The following is a 22,871-nucleotide window of genomic DNA, read 5'->3' on the forward strand; positions in this document are numbered from 1 at the left end:
CATACATTGTGGGGGTGGGGGTGTGCATGGGGAGGAGGAGGGGGAGAAAAAGTAAAACCAAAAGCTGTCAATCTAATTGGGTTATGCTGTAGTCAATAGGAAAATCGGAAACTGGATTGAGATCTTCTAAATTCCAGGCCGGTGCTGGTTTCAGGACCCTACACTGTTACTACATATCGTGTTAAAAGGCAAGTCAGAGGAGTCCCATTTTCCCTTCCTCTGGTCCTATGTGGCTTTGACAGCCAGGCCCGACTCACACAGCTGCCAGATCAATCAAGGGAGTGGCTTCTGAAAAGCACTAGTCTTGGCTTCTCTGAACAGGGGTCCACTCAACACACCCTCTTACACGCCAACCAGTCCCCAAGTCTTGAAGACCCTGCCAATAAGTCAAAAGGGAAGACATCTTTTGATCCTTTAAAATATATGTAAGATTTAACTTTTATTCCAAGGTGATGTTGTTTTATTCAGGAGTAAAAAATTCTCTTCTGCTTCTTCCCTTGTGTATGAGTCCAAGACTCTTCGGCTGGGATTACTACCAACCCCCACAGCAATGTGAGGAATGAGCAGCCTGCTGCTGTTTTAGGAAGGAAACATAAATACTTAGCATCTTCCGTAGGCTTTGTAGACACTAACTTCTAAAAATCGCTGTGCCCTGGGAGCAAACTGTGTCACAACTGCCAGGAGATTCCAAAACGGTAAAGCCCATTGCCTCATGGTCTTTGACTCCAAGTGGACGGACTACCTCCCCATGTGTCTGCCGTCCCCTCTTCCTGGGGCTGTGAGGGCGGGGACTGTGCCTTGTTCTTAGGTGCGATGATCTAAGCAGCTGGCAGAGGTCCTGCCCATAGTTGTCAATAGATGTTACTGAATTAATGAATGAAATTTCAGTAACCACCCACTATCTCATAAAAAAAATACACTCCTCTCAAAAAGGCCCTCACAATCTGTCCTCCGGGACTTCACCACGTCTTCTGCTGTAACATAGCCATCCCAAGTTACCTGCAGGTTCCCAAACACACTTCACCTCTGCTCACCTGTCTGGAATGAACCTTCCATTGGTTTTGCTTTCTGACCAGCTCCTGCCACCTTCGCCTCAATCAAGCTCAGGTATGCCCTCCCGGACTCGCTTCTCACCCCCGACTGTTCTCACTAGAACAGCACGTTACTTGATCACATCTTATAATTAACCATTACTTTATCCTTTTGTAGTGAATGAGGTCCTCAAAAATGACAACGTGCTTGGTCGCACAAGAGAGACTCAAAAACAAAAGCAAAAACAGGAGCGAGGAGGAGGAGGAAATAAGGGACCTCAGAAATAAGTGGACCCAAAGCTGAGTCTGAAAGCCACGAGGTAGCACTTTGGGGGCAAGCAGGTCACTGCTTTGCTGCACCTGCTCCACTGCTAAACTGTGCCTGCTGCTGGGGTGTCACAGAATGTGGACGACGTGCTTTTCTGGGGCCATCCTTTCCTGGCAGGAGCTGAGGCCACAGGTCTTCCCTCCAGTTATATTCAAGGTAAACTTCCTGGGGCCCCTCAGGGACTAACCTGGCGGGGAAGGGGGGGAGAGGAGGTTTAAGAATGTCTTGGAAGGGAAGTGAGCAGGAGGGGCAAGAGCTTTATCCTGTTTACCTGCTTAATAACTGCTTATTTACTTGCTAAGTAACCTGGGTTTCTACATAGCTTTTTGTAGAAGAAAAGTTTGAAAATTATTACCCTACTAAAGGCCTGGTGCACAAAATTCGTGCATGCCCTCAGCCCAGCCTGCACCCTCTCCAATCCGGGACCCCTCAGGGGATGTCTGATTGCCGGTTTAGGCCCAATCCTGGGGATCAGGCCTAAACTGGCAGTCGGACATCCCTCTCACAATCCGAGACCGCTGGCTCCTAACTGCTCACCTGCCTGCCTGCCTGATTGCCCCTAACTGCCCCCCTTCCCAGCCCGATCACCCCTAACTGCCTCTGCCTGTCGGCCTGGTCGCCCCATGCAGCCTGCTGTTCAGTCGTTTGGTCGTCCCTCACTAACCCCCCTGCCGGCCTGGTCGCCCCATGCAGCCTGCTGTTCAGTCGTTTGGTCGTCCCTCACTAACCCCCCAGCTGGCCTGGTTGCCCCATGCAGCCTGCTGTTCGGTCGCTACTGTGACGGTGTCCTGGACAATTTGCGAAGTCCTCTATTAGTAGTATAGATTTAGCTTCTCTCTCTATGGGTAATAACTATGAAGGCAAACAGAGCTGTGTTGGCCCAGTCACCCCTCTGTCTGGAACCATGGTTGGCTTTAGGACACACTGTCTCCACACCCAGCCCTTTCTTTACCTTTATTGTCAGCAGCAATAAATCCGAGGATGTTCTCGTGGCGCAGCATGACTGTCTGGTATATCTCTGCTTCCCGGAACCAAGACCGTTCTTCACGAGAAGAGAAAATTTTCACAGCCACATCACCACCCCTCCAGCGGCCGCGCCACACTTCTCCAAACCGGCCCTTGCCAATAATCTCTTGTAAAACGATGGTTCTGGCCACTGTGCGCTGGACAAAAAGTGGTAACCCTATGGACCAAAGGATGGAAAGAAAGCTGACACTGTAATTTTGCTAAACTTTGTAACTCCCGCTCTCATTGCCACACTGGAAAAGTCCTTATCACCGTGCCCCATGCTACACTGATGCCCTGGCCATGGAGAGCTGTGGCTGCCCCTGTACCATGTCCAGGTAATCCACCAGAAGACTAAGCCAGGCAGCACCTGAGAAGAGTGAATACAGAAAGGGAAATGCAAAGGATTAGCTGTTGCTGATCTAAGCAATTTATCCTCTCAGTTAGCGTGGATGACAGATTTTAATATAAACATCTGACCAGATTTATCAGCTCTGTCACTAGCCACCTGTGGGCCAATCCACCCACATCTACCTTATGTAGATGAAGAGGAAAGAGGGCAGAAAAGATGAAAGTGAGGCCTTGAGCACTGGGAGCACCTTCTGGCTGCTCTGCTCATTTGCCACTAGAGGGCAGTGCTGTGTGGCCCATGAAACCCAAATTGTGGTCAGGGCATAGAAGGATCTAGCGATCAAAGTTCTGCTCACAGGTGGAGCTCCAGATGCAGAATGGGAGACTTACCCATACTTATTCTAAGATTAATTTTATTGTCTTTCTAGAACTCATTTATTGCCTCATTTGACTCATTCAATGTCTCCCTATCTAACCAATCCACCCCTACCATCATGACTAACGTTTCAGTAGATGCCTCTGATCTTGCCAGAAAAAGCACAGCTCCCAAGGTCCTTTCCTCCTGGTCAGCCTGCCCTTTCCCACACCCAGCGTGGCCACGCCATGCCGGACTCTCTATCATTCTCTAAACACCCAGTGAACTTCCATGCCTTTTTGTCCTTTTGCTCAAGAGATTTTCTTTGGCCTGGAATGTTCCCTGTCCTCTCATTTCTCTTAAAACTTCAAATTCAGTGTTAAAGACCCCTGTGAGTGCACCCCCCTCTGTAGGACCTTTCCCAACCATCTCCATCTCTTATCCAACTTTGGCTCAGCTTCCTTCTTATCTTGGTTCATCCTGTATCATCCAGAGGGTGTTCTTTATGTATTTGTTCATGTGAACTGAAAGTCACGTAAGCAGCAAGGACTTATTCGCTTTAAATCCACAGAATTAAAACTCCAACATCTTGGAAACTCTGCATATTCAGAATTAAGAATGGACTAAACCATCCAGAGAGAAATGGTTACTAATCACTCCACTCCAGCTGACTAACCACCACGCACCTTCCAGAGCCTCAGCTAGACTCTGGAAACCGAGCTACCCTCCTCTGGCAGCGAATCAAGTCACAGGCAGTCAGGAAGTTCTAACCACTGCCCTTCCTCCTTCATCAAAGAACAGGCCATCTATTTTTCTCTCTTCCTAAATGTATACAGCTTTTAATACATCCATCATTTTGGCACACTCTACTGCAGAGCTTAATAAAGGCAAAAACCACTAAAATTCAAGAGATGTCAAAGTATTCCTTGTGTTCAAGGAGAAATGTCTGGCTATGACTGATGGTATAATTTCCCTACAGAACGGTCTTGTCATGTGGCAAAAAAAAAATACATAAACACAAAATTCTCACAAATATGATCTGTATGTTTTAGCTACAATGGCAACAATAATGATTTTTGTGATTTTTTTTACAAGAACAGAATACCACCATCACTAAAATAACTGTTTATCTTCATAAAAAGACTATTTTGCCATCATACTCATCTCTAATAGCTAGCTGAGCTATATACCCTGAGACCCGACCAATCCAATTCCCTTTTGCCAATCCTGGTCTCACGACAAGGCCCAGTGTTTGGCTCAATTCCCTCATCTAAGGAAGACTCGGTTACCAACAGGCAGGACAAGAAATGGAGCTGATGCCTGCCGGAAGCCCAAGCTGCCTTTATTTAACCGCATGAAAAAAACCCTGGGCAACTGGGACAAGTCAATGATTCACCAAACCCAGCTTTCAGCTTCACTCAATGTCCTTAAACTCCCCTTGTGGTTGCTCAGAGATCAATGATTAGCTGTCACCACCTCACAGGAACGCGGCACACTCCTGTTTCTCAAAAGGGGCCCTTAAATTGAGCACTCCGCCGCTCAGGTGGAACCAGATGAATTTTAATAGATGTATGGTTACAGAACTTGGAGAGAGGCAGAGTTTCTGGAGGAGAGAGTTTTGCACTTGACCTTTGGAATCCCAGGGAATGAAAGATTTTCTGTGACCCCCTTATCTTATTACATGTCAGACTCCACAAGAAGGGGAAGTATGAAACCAAAAGACTGAATGCTGCTAGAAACAAGTGTAAGGCCCAGCTTTTCTTATACATGCTCTATTCTGCTGGGAAGCAGTGATGAAGGCCAACAACACACACAAGGCAGAAGAACTCAGTACCTGAGCCAGACCCCGATGTGGAGAGATCGTAGACAAGATCTTGGAGCGTCTTGTCTTTGGAGAGGCACATCTCACACGAGGGATCTTCCATGTCCAGCCTCTGGCGGTTGTGATAGACACGCTGATGATAGTTAATGACAAGGAAAACAATGATGATGATGAGAAACAGGAGGAACACGGGGCCGGCAATGATGCCGACCAGCTCCACGGGGCCCCACATGGAAGGGTGCTCAGGCTCCTTGAGGTGACCTGGGTCAAGTGAGAAAGAAGAGGGAAAGAACAAAGAGTAAAAACAAGGGAGTGCATTGGCCTTATTTATCCCCAACATCTCCCTCTAAGTGAAATGCCCTTTCCCTCCCCACATGCTCAAGGTGTGCTTGGCCTCTCCAGTCTTCCTGCTCTCAAATGCAAACCTCTCTAGTGCCCTTTGCAGCAGTCAAATCCATAACCCATTTTGTAATTTATGGTACTTTTCCCATCTCAGTGGCCCAGACAGATGCCAGGATCTACTCTTCAACTTACAACTCTTTTAAGCTCTGTCCCAGTCTCTCTCCTGCTCTTCTATCTCCTCAGTGATACCTTCTGAATGGCAGGCCTGCAGAGGGGTGAGATCTAAAACTTCCCAGCCTTGATCACTGCCCTCTTTGCCTAACTGTAGCCCCTCTTTCCATTACTGCCTTCACCCCACCCCAAAAGCTCCCTTCATGAGATCTGGGGTTGCCTCCTTCAGAATCAGTCCCATACCCTTCTCCCCCCCCCCCCCCCATCCTTGCCTGGTTCTCCCACTCCTCAACAGTTGCCTATGCCACTTGGCCACCATCCAAAATGCAGCTTTCACCTCTGGGACCAATTTGACAACAATCTGTCTCCCTCATCCTCTAATCTACAAACCTGATGTGGGAGCAATCCCATCCCTTGTCACCTTAGGGAACTTCAAAAAGTTTACCTATCATCAAACCAAGGGATTGGGAAGCGTAGAAAAGGATGAAATGACAAGATGAGCCAATAGTCCAACAAGGGTGTCCACTCACCACTGGGCACCCTCAGGTCGATCTTGTTGCAGAAGTCAGTGTAGCAGCAGTGGGTGTTACGCAGGTCCTCGGAGCTCAGGCAATAGAAGGGCTTCCCAGCGGGGACCAGCTCCACTTTGGGGATGCAGGTGCGCACGTGGTGCTCCATCCCGTCCAGGTTGAAAATGGAAACCATGCAGGCGCCATCGGTTTCACACGTGTAGTTGGCCTGTAGACAGCTGGTGCATGTACACAGCAGAGCTGCAGGAAATTTGGGAGCAGACATTGACATCAAAGATTAGACCTTATCCGAGGTCCTTTCACAAACTTAGAATATAATTCCTTAGCATCCTTGATGTTCCAAAATAAGGAGCTTTTATAGAGATTGGGTCAGAAAGATGATATCATCAATGGAGACACAACCTTTTCACCTGTTTATTCAGCTCACAAACAAGACTTTCTAGGCCCCACCACTTTCCTCTAAGTGCTCTATTTTATGCCTCTGAGACACAGAGAAACTGCTTCTGAACTTTGCCTTAGACTTAATACAAATAATTTTGTGACTGGGAAAGACGTTTTTCTTTAAATTTAGATGCCTAGCCTCCTGAATGCAGTCAGTATGCATGCTCTCATATATTCTTTTGCTGCAATGCTCTTTTTCCTGGCTAATTCTTACAAATCCTTTAAAATTCAGCTTAAACATCACTTCCTTTGAAAAGCTTCCCCTGCCATCCTGGCTGGGTGGCTCAGCTGGTTGGAGCATCGTCCTGTGCACCAAAAGGCTGCGGGTTCAATCCCGGTCAGGGTGCTGCAGGAGGCAACTGATAGATGTTTCCCACATTAATGTCTCTCTCTCTCTCTCTCTCTCTCTCTCTCTCTCTCTCTCTCTCTCTCTCTCTCAAATCAATAAACATATCCTCAGGTGAGGATTTAAAAAAAAGAAAAGTTTCCCCTGACTGTCCAACATCCTCTTCCTTTAGTCTATGGCAAGTACCTCTCTCATGAGGGGCAAAAACAATACCCAAAGAAGATAGTATCAGTGGCTACCTCATAAAGTTATAGTGAGGGTTAAATGAGCTAATGCATAAAAAGTACTCAATGTGTTTAACCCATTCTGAAAGGACCCTGGATATCACTTTAAAGAGTAATATATGTCCCCCCCCCCCCCCCAACAAATAGGTAGTATATGCAATCATCTCTGGGCCTAGTGAGTTTAGCTGGGTGTGTAGTATACATAAGTGTAGACTATTGACAGGAAATTACTCTTAAGTGAATTTGTGCCTCTGAAAGCTAGTTCAGCAGCCCTGGAGTCTGAAATCCTTAATTTATCTGTCTAACAGGAATAGCACAGACAGCAGCAGTTGGTTCTGCCCAGCACTGTCTCTCATGAGCCTAACCGAGCCCTGACCTCTTGGGAGGGGCAGGAGTGTGGCTTTGGCCACTACAATGCTTAGGTTGGGACTCACAGTGCTGAACGAAGCACTTGCCCATCAGGGAATGGAGGTGGTAGGGCCCACCCAGGTCCCAGACTAGACACTAAGTGGATACTATCTGGATACCGAGTGCGAAGGTATTCAAACTAGGGCCCCTAGAGAAGAGACACATATGACCAGTCCCATGAAAACCTAGTCTGTTGTAACTCACCCCTTCAGGCTGTAAACAGTTTATCTTTGTCTCCTTCTCCAATACAATGGGAGGCACCTCTTGGCTTTCAAATCCAAAGACAGATTCTAAATATCTCAGTGTCACACCCCTCCTTTCTCAGGCTTCTATAAGGGACACAATCCCTTGCCATCCCCAGCCACGGAAACAAGGGAGAGCGAGCACTGACAGGTGAACAGCAGCATGGCCTGTGGTTATTTTCTTCACAGCATTTGATCAGAGCCTTTCTTCTGGGAGGAATTCCCAAACATGTAGCTACCTGCCGAAGGGTTTGGGCAGGGCTACATGTTTAAAGGCAGGAAGTTTAAAGCAGGTACTCTTCAGGCTACATTCCAAATCCAGAAGGAATTTTAAAAGTAAACGCCTCCTAAACTTCAATCCCAACCCTTTTAGACACAAGAAAGACTAAAAGAACCTTCTCCATTTTTCCTCCCAAATACCTTTATTTGCTCCCTCTTTTATTCCTCTTGTTAACAAATTTACTTCTGTGACCTTCCGAATACTCAATTCAAATCTCTTTTACTCAAGCTGCAGTCCTGTTACTTCAGGGAAGCCAATAGCCACTCCTTTGTGTCAGTGGGGACATTCAAGCACAAAAGGGGTTCCCCATGGAGTGAACACCTCTCAATACATGCGCCAGGCCATCCAGCAAAGAGAACAGCATTGGGTCTATTTTGGGAAGCGAGAAGGGAAAGCGAACAACTCCAAGAGGGCTATTCTGAGCACAGTGGGACACACAGGCCAGACCCGAAGCCGCCTTTTGAAAAAAGCTCACTTCAGAGTCGTCAATTGGGAGCCAGGAGTCTCTGATTCCAGATACTTATCCTCCTTTCATTGGTTCACGGCCCCTTTCACAGTGACTCATCCTGGAGAAGGAACACACCCACACGTGGCTCATTATTTTTGGGAAGTACTTAAACAATCTTGGTGTAAGACAGGAAAGAACAAAAGTGGTGAAATCTATGCTAGACTGGACGAAGACCGGAACTGGGAGCAGGGCCTTGTGGGTTTGCGATAAGGAATTGAGCAAGTCCCTGAATCTATCTGGGCCTTGGCTGCCCAACCAAAAAATACCATTTATCTTACAGAAATGGTATAAAGATCAGCCGTTAAGTGCTGTGGGTACTCTGAGAAAGATCCTCTCTGCACCGATCTGTGTACGTCTATGTGTTTTACAATGAGTGACAAGTCTGAAAAAGATCTATTTTTAACGTAACCATCACTACTGCCCGCACCCCTGAAAAGGTTTCCGTTACTATCACTGGAGCCACGGCAGGGTATCACAGCAGGAAACGGGTCAGAAAGACCTGGCTCAAATACCAGCTCTAATATTAATCACATGACCTTGAGCAAGTTAGGAACCTTCATGCACCCTGGTTTCCTAATCTGTAAAGTGGAACTGTTAATAATTAGGTCACAGGACTAGGTAAGAATTAAATGAAATTAAAAAGTGCTTAACAAATAGATGCTCAATAAATTTTAATCCTAACTCTCATTGTAAAACTCAAAGACACTTAACATTTGTCTCTTTATCCATTAATTAGGGAGTAGCAAGTTAAAGCAAGACCACAGCACAAAGTGCTGTTTGAGCCTCAGCTCTGCCAGTAACTGAGTCGCGTGGCATTGGGCAAGTCATTTAACCTCTCTGAACCTCATTTTCCTCATGATTAACCAGAAAGAAGAGACTGAACTAGATGACCTCTAAAACCCTCCAGCTGAAATGCGAATCCAGTTTATTTCTAAATTCCACATTGTTTGCCTCACTGATCCAACACTGGGAAGTTCTGCTTTAAATTTTATATACCTTATCCTGAACTTTAAAGACAGACATTATGGCTAGTCTTCTGTAAATATTCATTTTTCACCAAAACAAAGTAAGTGATAATAAAATTACACAAACATCTGAATTTACTATAAATCTGCTATAAATCACAAACCTAATTTCAATGTCTTTGAAAAGCTAAATCTGGATTAATGATAACAGCCTTTATAATGTTTCATATTGTCTCATCAAGTTAAATCAGTCTATACACGTGAATATAAACAACACCTATCTAACAGTTACATAGTTGAAATAACACAGTTAGGAAAACCAATCACAGAGGAGTAACAAAATCATTCTACACACAAACAAGTTAAAAGGGGTCGGAACAAAATTCCCACTAGCACGGAATTTTTGTTGTTAACAAGCTAGTCAAACCTGAACTAAAAAGGCAAAACCGCTTTGGCAGGATTTGAACATGGTTCCAAAGTATGATTACAAGGTGGTTTGTGGTAAGAAATAAATGCAAATTTGATTCGTGAGAGAGGCTGTGTTTTGAGGAAGGCTGACAAGCCCCAGCCTGGGCAGATTCGGTCTAGCTGCATGCTGTGGAGGCACCAATACAGCCAGGTCCCAGCAAGACAAACTCACCACAGGCAGGACACTGGTTCGGTACCCTCTATTACCCACTGGCGGACACTGGGAAGACACTCGGTGAGGCTGTGGTTCACTGGGAGTTCCTAAGAACCACCATACAGGGCTAGACTCATGCCACTCACCCAGTATTAGGTCCCAGACCACATCACCAAGGGACAAAGTGTAGGAGAGCGTAGGTGGTGGCACAAACCTCAAAAGGTAAGAGGCACACCGCAAAACAGGCACGTCTGTCCTGGGAGATAAAGGTTTGTGAATGTTCTAAAATGTTTTAAAGCTATAGTGTTTATGATTTGTAGCTTATGTTAAGTGCTTCTTGGAGATAAGTTTCATCAAATTAGTTCTTGTGTGGAGTACTGTCCTGTTTAATAAGCACACCAAACTTGCCACTTCAAACTTCACCAGGCAGCCTCCTACTTCTAGCGCAGTGGTCGGCAAACTCATTAGTCAGCAGAGCCAAATATCAATAGTACAATGATTGAAATTTCTTTTGAGAGACAAATTTTTAAAACGTAAACTTCTTCTAACGCCACTTCTTCAAAATAGACTCGCCCAGGCCATGGTATTTTGTAGAAGAGCCACACTCAAGGGGCCAAAGAGCCACATGTGGCTCGCGAGCCGCAGTTTGCCGACCACTGTATCTAGCGTATCCAATATTTGGTGCCCAAATCAGCCTGTGCTGCCCTTACTCTTATCCAAACCCCCTACATCTTCCTTAGGATCGAACAAAGACCACAACTCTACACAACTCTGTGATACTGAATGGCCAAAGTGATCTTGAAAAACTAAAAAATAAAGGAGGACTCACACTTCCTGATTTCAAAACTTACTCCAGGCATAAGTATGGGCATGTAAATCAATGAAACACTTGTGAGAAACAAACCTACATATCTAAGATCAACGGATTTTTGAGAGGAATGTCTAGAACCTTCAGGGGGGAAGACTAGTCTTCAACAAATGGTGCTGGACAACTGGATAGCCACATGCAAAAAAGAAAGAAAAATAGAACCCTTACCTTCCACCATAGACAAAAACTAACTCAAAATGAATAAAAAAATCTACATATAAGAGTGAAACTTATATTCTACAACTTAAAAAAGAAAACAGGGGCAAATCTTCTTGATTTTGTATTTGGTTATGGTCTCTTAGATATCACACCGAGAGCACAAGCAACAAAACAAAAATAGATAATTGGCCTTCATAAAAATTAAAAACTTCTGTGCACCAAAGAAGAACAAATATTAAGAGGGTGAAAAGAAATCACATAACTAATAATGATCTAGTATATAGAATATGTAAAGAACTCTTACAACTCAATAACAAAAAAAACAATTTTTAAAGAAATGGGCAAAGGACCTGAACAGACATTTCTTCAAAGAAAATATACAAATGGTCAACAAGCTCACGAAAAATGTTCAATAAGATCTCAAATGCAAGTGAATTTCAAATTCAAATGCAAATAAAAACCACAATTAGATATCACTTCATACTTACTAGGAAGGCCAAAAGGAAATGAAAAAGGAAAACAGCAAGTATTGGTGAGAGAAACTGAACCCTCAAACATTGCTGTGGAAAACAGTTCGATGGTTCCTCGTTAAGTTAAACATTGAATTACCATATAACCCAGTAATTCTACTCCTAGATATAGTATATTCAGAAGATTAAAAACAAGTGTTCACACAAAAATTTGTATACAAATGTTCGTAACAGCACTATTCACAATAATCAAAAGGTAGAAACAACCCAAATACCCATCAAATAATGAATGGGTGAACAAAATATGGTATATTCATACAATGGAGTATTATTCAGCTACAAAAATAAGTTACTGACATATACTACAATATGGATAAACTTTTAAAAACCATTATGTTAAGTGAAAGTAGCACATTGTATGATCCCATTTATATTAAATATCCAGAAAGCAAATTAATCCCCCACCCCCACCCCTTTGACAACCGGGGACCCTTCAGTCCACAGGCCGACGCTCTATCTACTGAGCCAAACTGGCTAGGGCTATAGTAATTATTGATCTAGACAACAGCCAATGTGTTTATGAAAATCCTTAATTTAAAAATGGAGGTGTTGCCCGGCTAGCGTGGCTCAATGGTTAAGTGTCAACCTATGAACCAGGAGGTCACAGTTCAATTCCTGGTCAGGGCACATGCCCAGGTTTTGGGCTTGATCCCCAGTAGGGAGCATGCAGGAGGCAGCTGATCAGTGATTCTCTCTCATCATGGATGTTTCTCTCTCTCTCCCCCTCTCCCTTCTTCTCTGAAATCAATAAGATATATATATATATATATATATATATATATATATATATATATATATACACACACACACACACACACACACATATATATATATATATATATATATATATATATATATATATATATTTTTAAATGGAGGTATCACCTGGCTGGTGTGGCTCAGTTGAATGGAACATCATTCCATACACCAAAGGTGGCACGTTTGATTCCCAGTCAGGACACATACCCATGTTGCAGATTCAATCCCTGGTCTGGGTGTGTGGGGTAGCATGCGGGAGGCAACTCATTGATGTTTCTATCTCTCTCTCTCTCCCCATCCCCCTTCCCTTCCTCTCTGTAAAATCAATAAAAAAATTTTTTAATGTTATTTATTCTAAAGAAGGTGGTGTCTGGCAGTAAACTGTCACAAAACAAAGGTAGGTTTTCCTGAAAAGGGGAAGTGTAGGGGGGAATAATGGGGACTGCCATTGTACCGGCAGCCAAAGCTCTAACTAACCAAAGTAGAAAAATCTTGCAGTAAAGTGATCAGATGTTATTGGTAAAAAAGACCCAAGTTACACCTTCACCTTTCACAAGGTGATTGTAAAACAAAACCTCTCAAGTTCCCAAGAGCCATAATAAAGTCAAATTTCATGTGTAGTGGTGGTACCTAAACACACACACACACACACACACACACACACACACAATGTACTGGTAAAAGCACTTGTGAAAAAAAATGTAACTGACTTCATAAAGGAAGCTATTTGTATGAGGAGGGGAAAAAACCACACACACAGATTTAGCAATAAAACACTTGATAAACTTGGTATTTAATTCCATTCTGGGAAAAGGTCTCGGAATGGAGTTTGCATGAGAGAAAGGTGTTTGAAAAGCCAGCTTCACACTATATCTATTCTACAAACTGCCTTTCTGACATTCTACTTGGAGAGCTGTTTAAACAAGTTCACCCCTAAGCCTCAGGTCTAGAGAATGAAAGCTTTGTTCTCAAAAGAGATGTTTGATGTTTATGCTAAATAGACCTGTCAATGCAACTTAATTTATGGCCTACTGTAAATACCTGAACATCCAGCAAGGGCCCACCTGCTGTTTGGGAGAATGTCAAGGTAAAACCAGAGTGAGTGGCATCATTATGATGGAGCACGTCCAATGTTCCAGACTCAGCCACCATATTTAAACTATCTACTAGTAACTTGGTAACTCTCCTTTACTAACAGTTTACAATGAACATGCAAAACATTGTTTTCTTTCTTTGTTGTATATAAGTAGACATATTTGTGGCTCATTAGGGCAGGGAGGATATTTATGGTGATATTTTGTATTTGTTTCCTGATCTATTTACGATACAATGGATGAGTGGAAAGGAGATGGTGTACATGAGTAGAAAAAGGATAGAAATGGTTGTTTCAGGCATCTGGGACAATGAAAGAGAAGAAAAAAATTCAGCCAGGCCTGAGAATAAAACTAATGAGGTTGAAATCAAGTTAATTTGGCTGGAATAAAATAGGTGGTAGAATAAATGAAGATGAAAGAGGTGAGGTAGGAAGAGAGATTATGACATTCCAAGTAACTCACAAAATTTCTGTAATATTTTTGAGTAACTGGGATAAAAACTGCATATACAGGAGATGATAAAATTATAGGTCAGAATTGGAATTATTTACCTAGGATTTTGCTGAGAGGACAGAAATAAGCAAATTTATTATGTACTTAAAGTATGCAAGGCTCTGTGACAGGACAAAGCCATGTAAAGAAGAATAAGCCAGTTTCTAGCATCAATTTTGGGGGGCTAGAGGGTGGGAGAATGGGAGGAGCAGACAACTAAAAACCTCCGTACTACCAATAAGGACCAAAGAGAAAAGCAGAGAGGATGGGATCACTGACCGGGGAAAGAGAGGACAGAGAAGGTCCACATTGCAGGATGCTGGATTTGGCTAAAAGAAGGCCAAGGCCAAGAAAAGCACAAGGCATGTTAGGTCCACAGTGAATGGGCAGATGCAACAATATCAAGGTTCCAGCCACAGATGGGGCAGTAAGAGAGACGAGGCCAGACTGGACGGATTGTGATGCCAGGCAATAAGGGGTCTGGCATTGATCCTGGAGGCCACATAAAAACGGTAGAACCATCAGATGCAGAAGGTGTATTTTCCCAAGTTAAATTCAGCACTGGGATGGAGGAAAACTGGGAGATTGGAGGCAGAGCCTGGTTAGAAAATTACTTGAGTAGGCATCGTAGTGTACAGTACAGTATTTAGGGCACATGCTTTGGAGTCAGACGGACCTCGCTCGGCCCATGGCCTAACCTCTGTAAGCCCCAGTTGTTTCCTAGGTAAAATGGGGACAAGAGTGCCTCCGCTCAACACTTGAGTATGCAGTAAACATTCAGTCAATCAGAAGCTTTTATTACTACTGTCATCCAGTCAATAAGGGTATGAACTCTTCGTAATTCTGTGGTTGTTCCAACAAGCAGACAAAAAGTCAATCTGTGTATAAACTTCTAAAGGGCAAAGACAGACTCCTCAGTGTCCCTCTCATTCAGCTTGGTCTGGATATTAGAAACAAACACTGATAGAATCTGATTCAATCTTACCTACAATTGTAAAATGTAATACACAAACATATACCAAGATAACAAATGAAGATTTGGGGCAAGGTGGGTTCACCACAAATACTTACTTAAAAATAAATACAATAATTAATGATTATTAATAATTAATAATACGAGAATAAACTGTGTTCCACGTACTCACAATTGTAAACCTACTTTTGCCCCACCCTCTGTGTGTGTGTATGTGTGTGTGTGTGTGTGTGTGTGTATACACATCACAATCACCTAAAAACACTATAGCCAAAGCACCCAAAATTTCCTCTCTCCTCCAAACCATCAGATGCAGAGGTGTATTTTCCCAAGTTAAATTCAGCACTGGGATGGAGGAAAACTGGGAGATTGGAGGCAGAGCCAATCAAATAGCTAGGAAAAGGCAACAGGCAGTAGATGAAAGCCACATGGTCAAAGTGCTTTTCACATGCAAGGTCCAGCCATGGGATGGCCAAGTACCAGGTCTCAAGTATCTTTCAAGTTCATTGGTTGTTGGCAAACCCCAGTACCTTGTGCACAAGGGCTGAGATCCCCATTTCCCCCGATGCTGACAGCCAGGGACCACTCTCAGCTCCTATAGTCAGCCTGCAGTTCCTGGCCCCCGTGGCCCCGTGGGCGGTTCATATACAGATGTTTATTTTCTTTCAAGCCAGCTGGAGTATCCCTGCCTTCCTCTTTTGCAATCAGCTGAGAAAATTCTCTGCTTTCAAAGGGCTAGCTAGCTTGATTAGGTTCTGTCTACCATAACAGTCTCCCTATATGAAGATCAACTTATTTGGGACCTTAATTACATCTACAAACTCCCTTCACAGAAGTACCTACATTCATGTTTGACTGAATAACTGGAAGAGGTGTGTGTATACCAAAGGCTGGGAGTCTTGGGGGGTGGGAGGTAAAGGGTGGGCTGTAGAAATATTTTATTTCTTTATTGACTATCTCACCTGCCAGGAAGGTAAGCTTCATGAAGAAAGGCATTTTTGTCTTTTTGTTTACTGTAAACAATAGTGTTTGGAATATGGTAGGTGCTCAATAAACATGTTAAAAGAATCTTTAGATACCACAGTTCTCTCTCTCTCTCCCTCTCTCTATGTGTGTGTGTGTATGTGTGTGTGTGTGTGTGTGTGTGCGCGTGTGTGTGTGTGTTTAATTTATTTACAGGCTGAAAATGGGACTTCTAACTATATATATTAAAATCCTGGTTCAATGAAACCATTTAGATGGAGTCCTTGAATGTCTGTATGATTTTCTCTCACCCACAATTATTTCAACAGCTTTAACAAAATACAGTTGATCCTTATCAATCATAGATTCTGTATTTGTGAATCAGCCTAATTGCTAAAATTTACTTGTAACCCCCAAATCGGTACTCTCGATGCTCTCACGGTCATTTGTGGACATGCACTGAGGGGTGAAAAATCTGAACATGTGCCCGGAAGTCTGAACACCCAACGCACATGTCCCAGCTGAGGTGGACAGGCAGCGCTCTGCCTGTTTCAGCTCTTACACTGCAAGTATGCGTCCTTTTCATGGTCTATTTAGTGCAGTGCTTTTTGCCTTTCTGTGGTTTTGTTGGTGATTTCAGTTTAAAATGGCCTTCAAGAGTAGTGCTGAAATGCTAAGAACATGATGTGCCTTACAGAGAAAATACGTATGTTAGAAAAGCTTTGTTCAGGCATATGTTATAGTGCTATTGGCCTTGAGTTCCATGTTTAATAATCAACAATGTATGTTAAACAAGGTGTCTTAAATAGAAATACGCAGACAAGGTGATGCACTGATTGGTTGATGTAATGCTGTGACCAGCGGCTCACAGGAACCTAACCCTCTGTTTCCCCTGGGAGCACTGGTTCCGTATTTGATAATTCAGCGTTCTAGTTGACTTTATAGAACATAACGATCACAAATAACGAGATGAGTGCAACACCCCATTTTACAGAGTTGAGGTGGATGTGAAAGGGCAGCTCCCAGCACCCTCTAACACAGCATCCTGGTTTATTGTCTTCACAGCACTCACAACTGATCACTGTGTTTACTTCTTTATTTTCAGTCTAAGCCACTGCAGTTGTAAATTCCATGACAATCAGGGATTTATGGATCTCTGTCCATCTTGTTCACTGTTATTTCCTCATGCCAAGAACCATTCCAGGCACATACCCATCTGAATGAATAAAGAATTCTCCTGTATGTAATTGTGTAAATATTAGGGTTGATTGATACTGTAAAGGGAGAAGTAGTTACTTTTATCATGTTAAATTTAATATATTTAGCAAGACAAATGCAGGCTTAAGACTAAGTGAAGAGAGAGAGAGAGAGAAAAAAAAAGACTACATGGAGAGAGAGAGAGAGAGAGAGAGAGAGAGAGAGAGAGAGAGAGAAAAGAACCCCCAAGCTGCCAGAAGTAGCACCGTCTGAAACCCAGACAGCAGGTGAGATTACCTGGGATGGAAACTTCACAACTAAATTCTGGCAACTCTACAGAGTAAGGGCAGAAAGATACGAGTACACTGTGCAATAGCAGTTTCCCCTGCTGCTACCTTTATCCATGACAGAGAAGCCAGAGGCAGGGAGAACACACCAGGGCCGAGATGGTGCCTCTGGAGCCCAAGCTCAGGTTAAACCATGTGTGAGGGAGAAACTGAGGTGAGCAAAAACCATGAGCACGTATTTGAACCTGGCCAGGAAGCAGTGCCTGCAGAGTGAGAGCATGCAAGTTAGACTGTGGGGGACTGTCAGGTCTGAGCAGCTGAGCAGCTGATTCCTTAAAAGGTTTCAGCAACCCCAGTCTAGGCGGAACTGATGGGCTCCGGTGCCTGCAGCACTTCCAGCAGCAGCAGGGTTGGTGAGAAAGAGGACTCTAGGATTTTCATTGTATAAATACAGAGAGGAAAATGAGATAAGACCCCCTTACATCAACCCCTACTATACCAGACAAACAACACAAGAATTCAAGACAAAGAGGCGGGATTCCAGAATTAATGTTCACTGCTGTTCTGAGCAAAAACTGAACAGTAAACAATAAAGATTTCAAAATTAAAACAAAAGAGCCACTTCAGTATTCTAATTTAACCTTCAAAAAGAAAGCCCTACAGCACCATGAACTGACAATTCCATTCCACCTCAACACCCTGTACCCCTGAGTTATTATGAGAACAGACTGCAACGCAATTCAACTCATGTTCCAAAATGCAACAAGCGGCTTCCACAGGACCTGCTGAAAGCAGCAGCACGTCTCCTCTCCTCGCCTTCTGATTCATATTTTGGTAGCAAGGTTACAATTAGCTCACCAGTGGAGAGTAAACCTATTTATAACACAGCAGTCCACCTGAAAGACACAATCAACCAAAAAGGCTTCCAGAGGGAAATGAAGTGCCGCTTCTCCCTGCACTGATTGCAGGTTCCCAAGGTCCTTTAGGATGAAGCCTAACCTTCCTGTGTTCACAGGCACCATTCCGGCCACCTCGCAGCCTCCATGTTCTTATGTAACATTTACATAGTGCCATAAACATACCCAGAGTTGCGTAAGAATTAAAACGTTGCCAAACCAATAAAGCCTAAAGCAGGTCACTCCCTCCAGACTGTTTTTGATTAGCACAGGTATGCTGCCGGGTCTACGATGGAAGAGCCTGTCAAAAGACAGAAATTAACTGAGGAAATCTGACTCATCTACAAAAATGCACAAATAAGAAGAAATTAACCACACTGTGACGAGGTGGCGCTTCTATCAATCCCGACAGTATGTTATTCTGCCCCATAAGATAGAAAGTAACGCAACTTTGCTTGTTCACTGAAGTCAGAAACTGTGTCTAAAAATACCTCCCAGCCAACTGGCTATCAGTAAGTCAGTACCACAAATGTCCCAATAAGAGTGACACAGATTGTTTCCTTACTTTACAGAGGGAGAACTGAGGCAGGCACAGTCAGGTTAAGTAACTTATTCAAGGACAATCTGTAAGGGAACGACGTTGTGGGGCTGAAAACCAGCTTCCTCCCTCCCTCTGGCTCTAACCTTTAACCAGAGTAGCCATTTTACTGTGTTTCAATCACATCTGTTCCAGGAGCTTTTAACAAAACTAATCAGAGATTCCCTTCCTCTCTACAAGAGTTCACTTTCAGCTGTACTTCACAACCATGTCCACCGAATAGTTACAAGACTGGGCCTGAAATGAGATTTTCAGTCTGTTCAAAGAAATTCAAAATGTTCCTATCAGAAGCTCAAATGTTGCCATTATTGCTTTTGTCTTAAGAAATGAGTGTCTTCTGTTACTAACCAATGCCATTTTTCATTTTTAAATACTAATGTGAAAATTCCAAAGAGAGGCCTTAAAACATGGTACACCTATCAAATGGCTGCTGTTTATGACCTGGAAGCCATTCGCCTTATCACTGGCCTTTCAATAAGTTCAAGTTAATTCACTAATTAAAAGAAACACCTATCCCTTGCTGTCCTCATGTCATGCCCGAGCAGCAGGCAGCAGGGCTGGGGCTCTGCGGCTCCTCCGGGCCACCTAGGGAAGCGCACAGAGGAAGTGCAGGGGAGGAAAGCAATCAACTTCTTGTTATCATCAGCCTCTATTTTCCCAGAACTGACGTTTTACTTTAAGCCTTTTGCAACAGTGGTCTCTGTAGCATGCACTATTGGCAACTAGCTGTGTCCCGGAAAAAACTGTAGTGTCTGGCCAAGAAGTTTAAAGGCCTTCGAGAATGTTTGCTGGACACACAACCCAATTTCCAATTTACCAAAAAAAGAAACTAATTCCCTATTTTGACCACCCATCTCACCCCAACAAACATCCATTTTAGGAAGGTTACAAAAAAATAAAATGAACTCTGCCCCATTCAGAAACAGTTGGATTATCAATTAAACATTCTTAATTAAGCTCACAACAAGCCCACAAACACTACAAGTTAACAGGGAAACGGCTGTTAAAAATCTTGCACACAGCAGGGACTGGATAAAAATTCCTATGGAAGGAATTTAAAGATTTATTCATACACATATCAGATGACAAACCTGAAGGCCAAGTCTCCTTATTTACTACCCCAGTAGAGAAATAACCTGATGTTACACTTTCCAAAAACATGGCCCACAATAAGGCCCAGAAAACGTTATTCACGAAAACCATGATCTTAAATGTCAGGCTGTGTTCACACACCTTCCCTGTGTTGATGAGAACTACCGTGTATTACCGTGCACAGCGCATGGAGACCCAGGAACACAGGAGGTGCTTAACAGGAGTATTAGCCACTGAACAAAGACCCCACTGCACAGGCTACCTGCACAGGCTACCCCACTGGGAACAAGCATCAGAGCTGGAGATAATGAACTTGTCTTTGACACTCCAAAGTGGGATGAGGTCCTTTCTTGATTGTCTGGTGCAGTGGTCGGCAAACTCATTAGTCAACAGAGTGGCCGACCACTGGTCTGGTGTATTAAAGGAGCCTGAACCCACCTGAGAATCATTATGTGTAGTGGAGAGGAGAGCCACAGAACACACACTTGATCTCCCACTGCTGACAGGCTAGGGGCTGCTGAGAAGTCAAAGCAGCAGGCTTCGTACATCAGAACATATACAATCCTGATCGTCTCTCCCAGATCCATCTGTGGGTCAATAATCACTTCAATATAACTGCCAAATATAACCTTCATCTGCTACCCCAAAGCCAAAACACATCGGAGACAACTCTCTTAAATGAAATATTTTAGGGTTTCATCTGCTCTTCTCAGCCCCACAAAGCCTCATAAATAACACACCCAGTTAAGGGTGCCAAAAAAAGGCACCCACCTCTACAGTTGCAAGGGTGGGGGTGGTATGGGGAGCCAAAGGCTGTGGGGGTTGGAAGGTGAGGGGTGTGTGAAGGTGGGGGAGTGTGAGGGGGGAAGGGGAGTTAAGAGGGGTCGTGTGGGAAGGTAAATAAGTACTGACCAAGGGCCAGGGAGCGGGTCCAGTGGTGGGATCTTTAAATAATCTTGAGGGTTGGAGGCGGGTTCTAGGATTTCACCTGAAAGGCATCCATGAAGTGAGCAACTGAATGGGCCCCCTGGGGTGGGGTGGGGGAGGCGAGATGGAAAGCAAACACACCTAGATGAAGATTAACCATTCTGGAACCTGGTTTCCTAGGGTTAGAGAGACTCCAAAGGCAAACTCCTAACCGGTGGAGGGGCCTGTTCATCCCACTTCCTCCAAAGAGCTCCCACAGGGCACGTGTATTGGAGGTGGGGGGATTGCCCCACTGAACTCCAGGGGCTGCGTGAAGGGGAAATGTGACACCCTTGCCCGGAATGAGGGAGGGGGGAGAGGGAGGCGAAAAGATGCCCCAAGTGCAGGATCGGAAGGAAAGGTTAGAGACCCCTTCCCCTACCATCTGAGGTGCGCAAGGGCTCTCCGCATCTGGATACCTTGGAAAGCAAAGACCCTACCGCCGCAGCCCCACAATCTTGGCGGGAGAAAAGGCATCCCCCAGGAGCATCTGGAGAGAGGAAATGAAGACCCCCGCCCCTGGACAAGCGGAGGGGCAAAAACATGATCTCCACATTTTTGGAAAGAAGCCCGCACTCCCTTTATGAAATACAGGGGTGCTTGGAGCACAACCCCCGAGAGCTCCCCGAATCCAGCTCCGCCTGGAAGAGGGCTCGAGTCCTCAGGGGCCCGGCGTGAGCTCGGTCGAGGCTGGACGGCCGAGCCTAGGGGGTCAGGAGAAGACACTGGGGTCACCCGACTCCTCCGCGCCCCCCGCCCGGCCATATTGTGCGCGTGGGGAAGGGGCGCGCTGTAGCCCAGGCGCCGCGGCGCGAGGCCTCGCCCTCGCCCGGCCCTCTCCATCCCGGCCCCCGCCCCCCGCATCCGGACTCACCCTGGATTCCCCGGGGCCCGGACCCGCTGCTGCCGGCGAGCAGGAGGACGACGAGGGGGAAGAATGGGGAGGCTCCGGCCGACTCCGCCATAGTAACCGCCGCCGCCGCCGCCGCCGCAGCCCAGCAGCGCCCAGCGCGCGCGCGCGCGCCCCCGGCGCCTCCCCTCCTCCCGCGGCCCCGCTCCCGCCTCCCGCTCCTCCGCCCGGCGCCGGCACGTGCGCTCCCGGCGGAGCCGGCCCCGCGGCCGCCGCGCGCGCACCCGAAGGGCGGGGCCGGGTGCGCGCGGGCGCCCGCCTTAAAGGGGAGTGTCCCTGTTAAAGGGTGGGAGGGGTGTGGGAGGGGTGTGCCCCTTGGTCCCCCTCACCAGCTTGTAAGAGTGCGGCTAGGCTAGGAGGAAGCCGAGGGGAACGCGCAGCTTCCGCCCTCCTCTGCACCCCACCCAGTGCAGTTATCTTATCAGCACCAGCCTCCTCCCCCGCATCGAATGTCCCGCGGTTCCCCTGCGTTTTCTGGTTCCCTTCATCCCACTGCCTAGCCTCATGTCCCAGCAGGATCTTCGCAACCGTCTGCAATCCTCTGGGCGCCCAGCAACCTGTATGATCAATGATGGGATGCCCCTTTTCAGAACATTCTAAGGCTCTTTAATGATAGTACTTAATCTCAGCGAGGGTGCTTGAGAGGCACTCACATTCTACTCCTAGGTAGAACCTTTTGGGTAAACAATTTGGCATTATGTATATAATGCCTTAAAATACTCATACCCGTTGGCCCTGTACCATCCTCTATCTGTCTTCAGGAAATAAATACAGAATAAATGCTTATGAAAAGTTTTAACTGTTGCATGTTTATCATTGTAAAAGGCTAGTAACTAGGCAATTATAAAAGACAAAAAAATTATGGCCCATCCATATGATGGAGTATTGTTTAGTAATTAAAAGGTATGGTTATAAAAAGCCATGAAGTGAGAAAATGTTAAGTAAATGATAATGATAAATGAGATAATATTAAATTAAAAAGCAAAATACAAAGATGTGCCCTGTGGTGTGGCTCATTTGGTTAGAGTGTGGTCCCATACACCCAAAGGGTTGAGGGTTCAATTCCAATCAGAGCACATACCTAGGTTTCAGGTTCCATCCCTGGTCAGGGTCAGG

At 45.0% G+C, this 22,871-nt stretch overlaps 1 protein-coding gene across 1 annotated transcript in view; it reads right to left on the bottom strand.

Annotated features, from left to right (window-relative positions):
* The window catches only part of ACVR1B (activin A receptor type 1B), a 33,559-nt gene extending 11,672 nt beyond the window's left edge, over positions 1-21,887 (bottom strand). The window contains exons 1-4 of the mRNA XM_080662063.1: positions 21,720-21,887; positions 5,936-6,175; positions 4,905-5,153; positions 2,312-2,542 (exon numbers count right to left, since the gene is read on the bottom strand). Of these exons, the coding sequence (XP_080518189.1) occupies positions 2,312-2,542; positions 4,905-5,153; positions 5,936-6,175; positions 21,720-21,810 (811 nt within the window). The 5' untranslated portion in view covers positions 21,811-21,887. The remainder of the gene's footprint in view (positions 1-2,311; positions 2,543-4,904; positions 5,154-5,935; positions 6,176-21,719) is intronic.
* Between the last annotated feature and the right edge of the window lie 984 nt (positions 21,888-22,871).

The sequence above is a fragment of the Plecotus auritus genome (genome assembly GCF_963455305.1).
Source record: "Plecotus auritus genome assembly, chromosome: 3".
Classification (NCBI taxonomy): Eukaryota; Metazoa; Chordata; class Mammalia; order Chiroptera; family Vespertilionidae; genus Plecotus; species Plecotus auritus.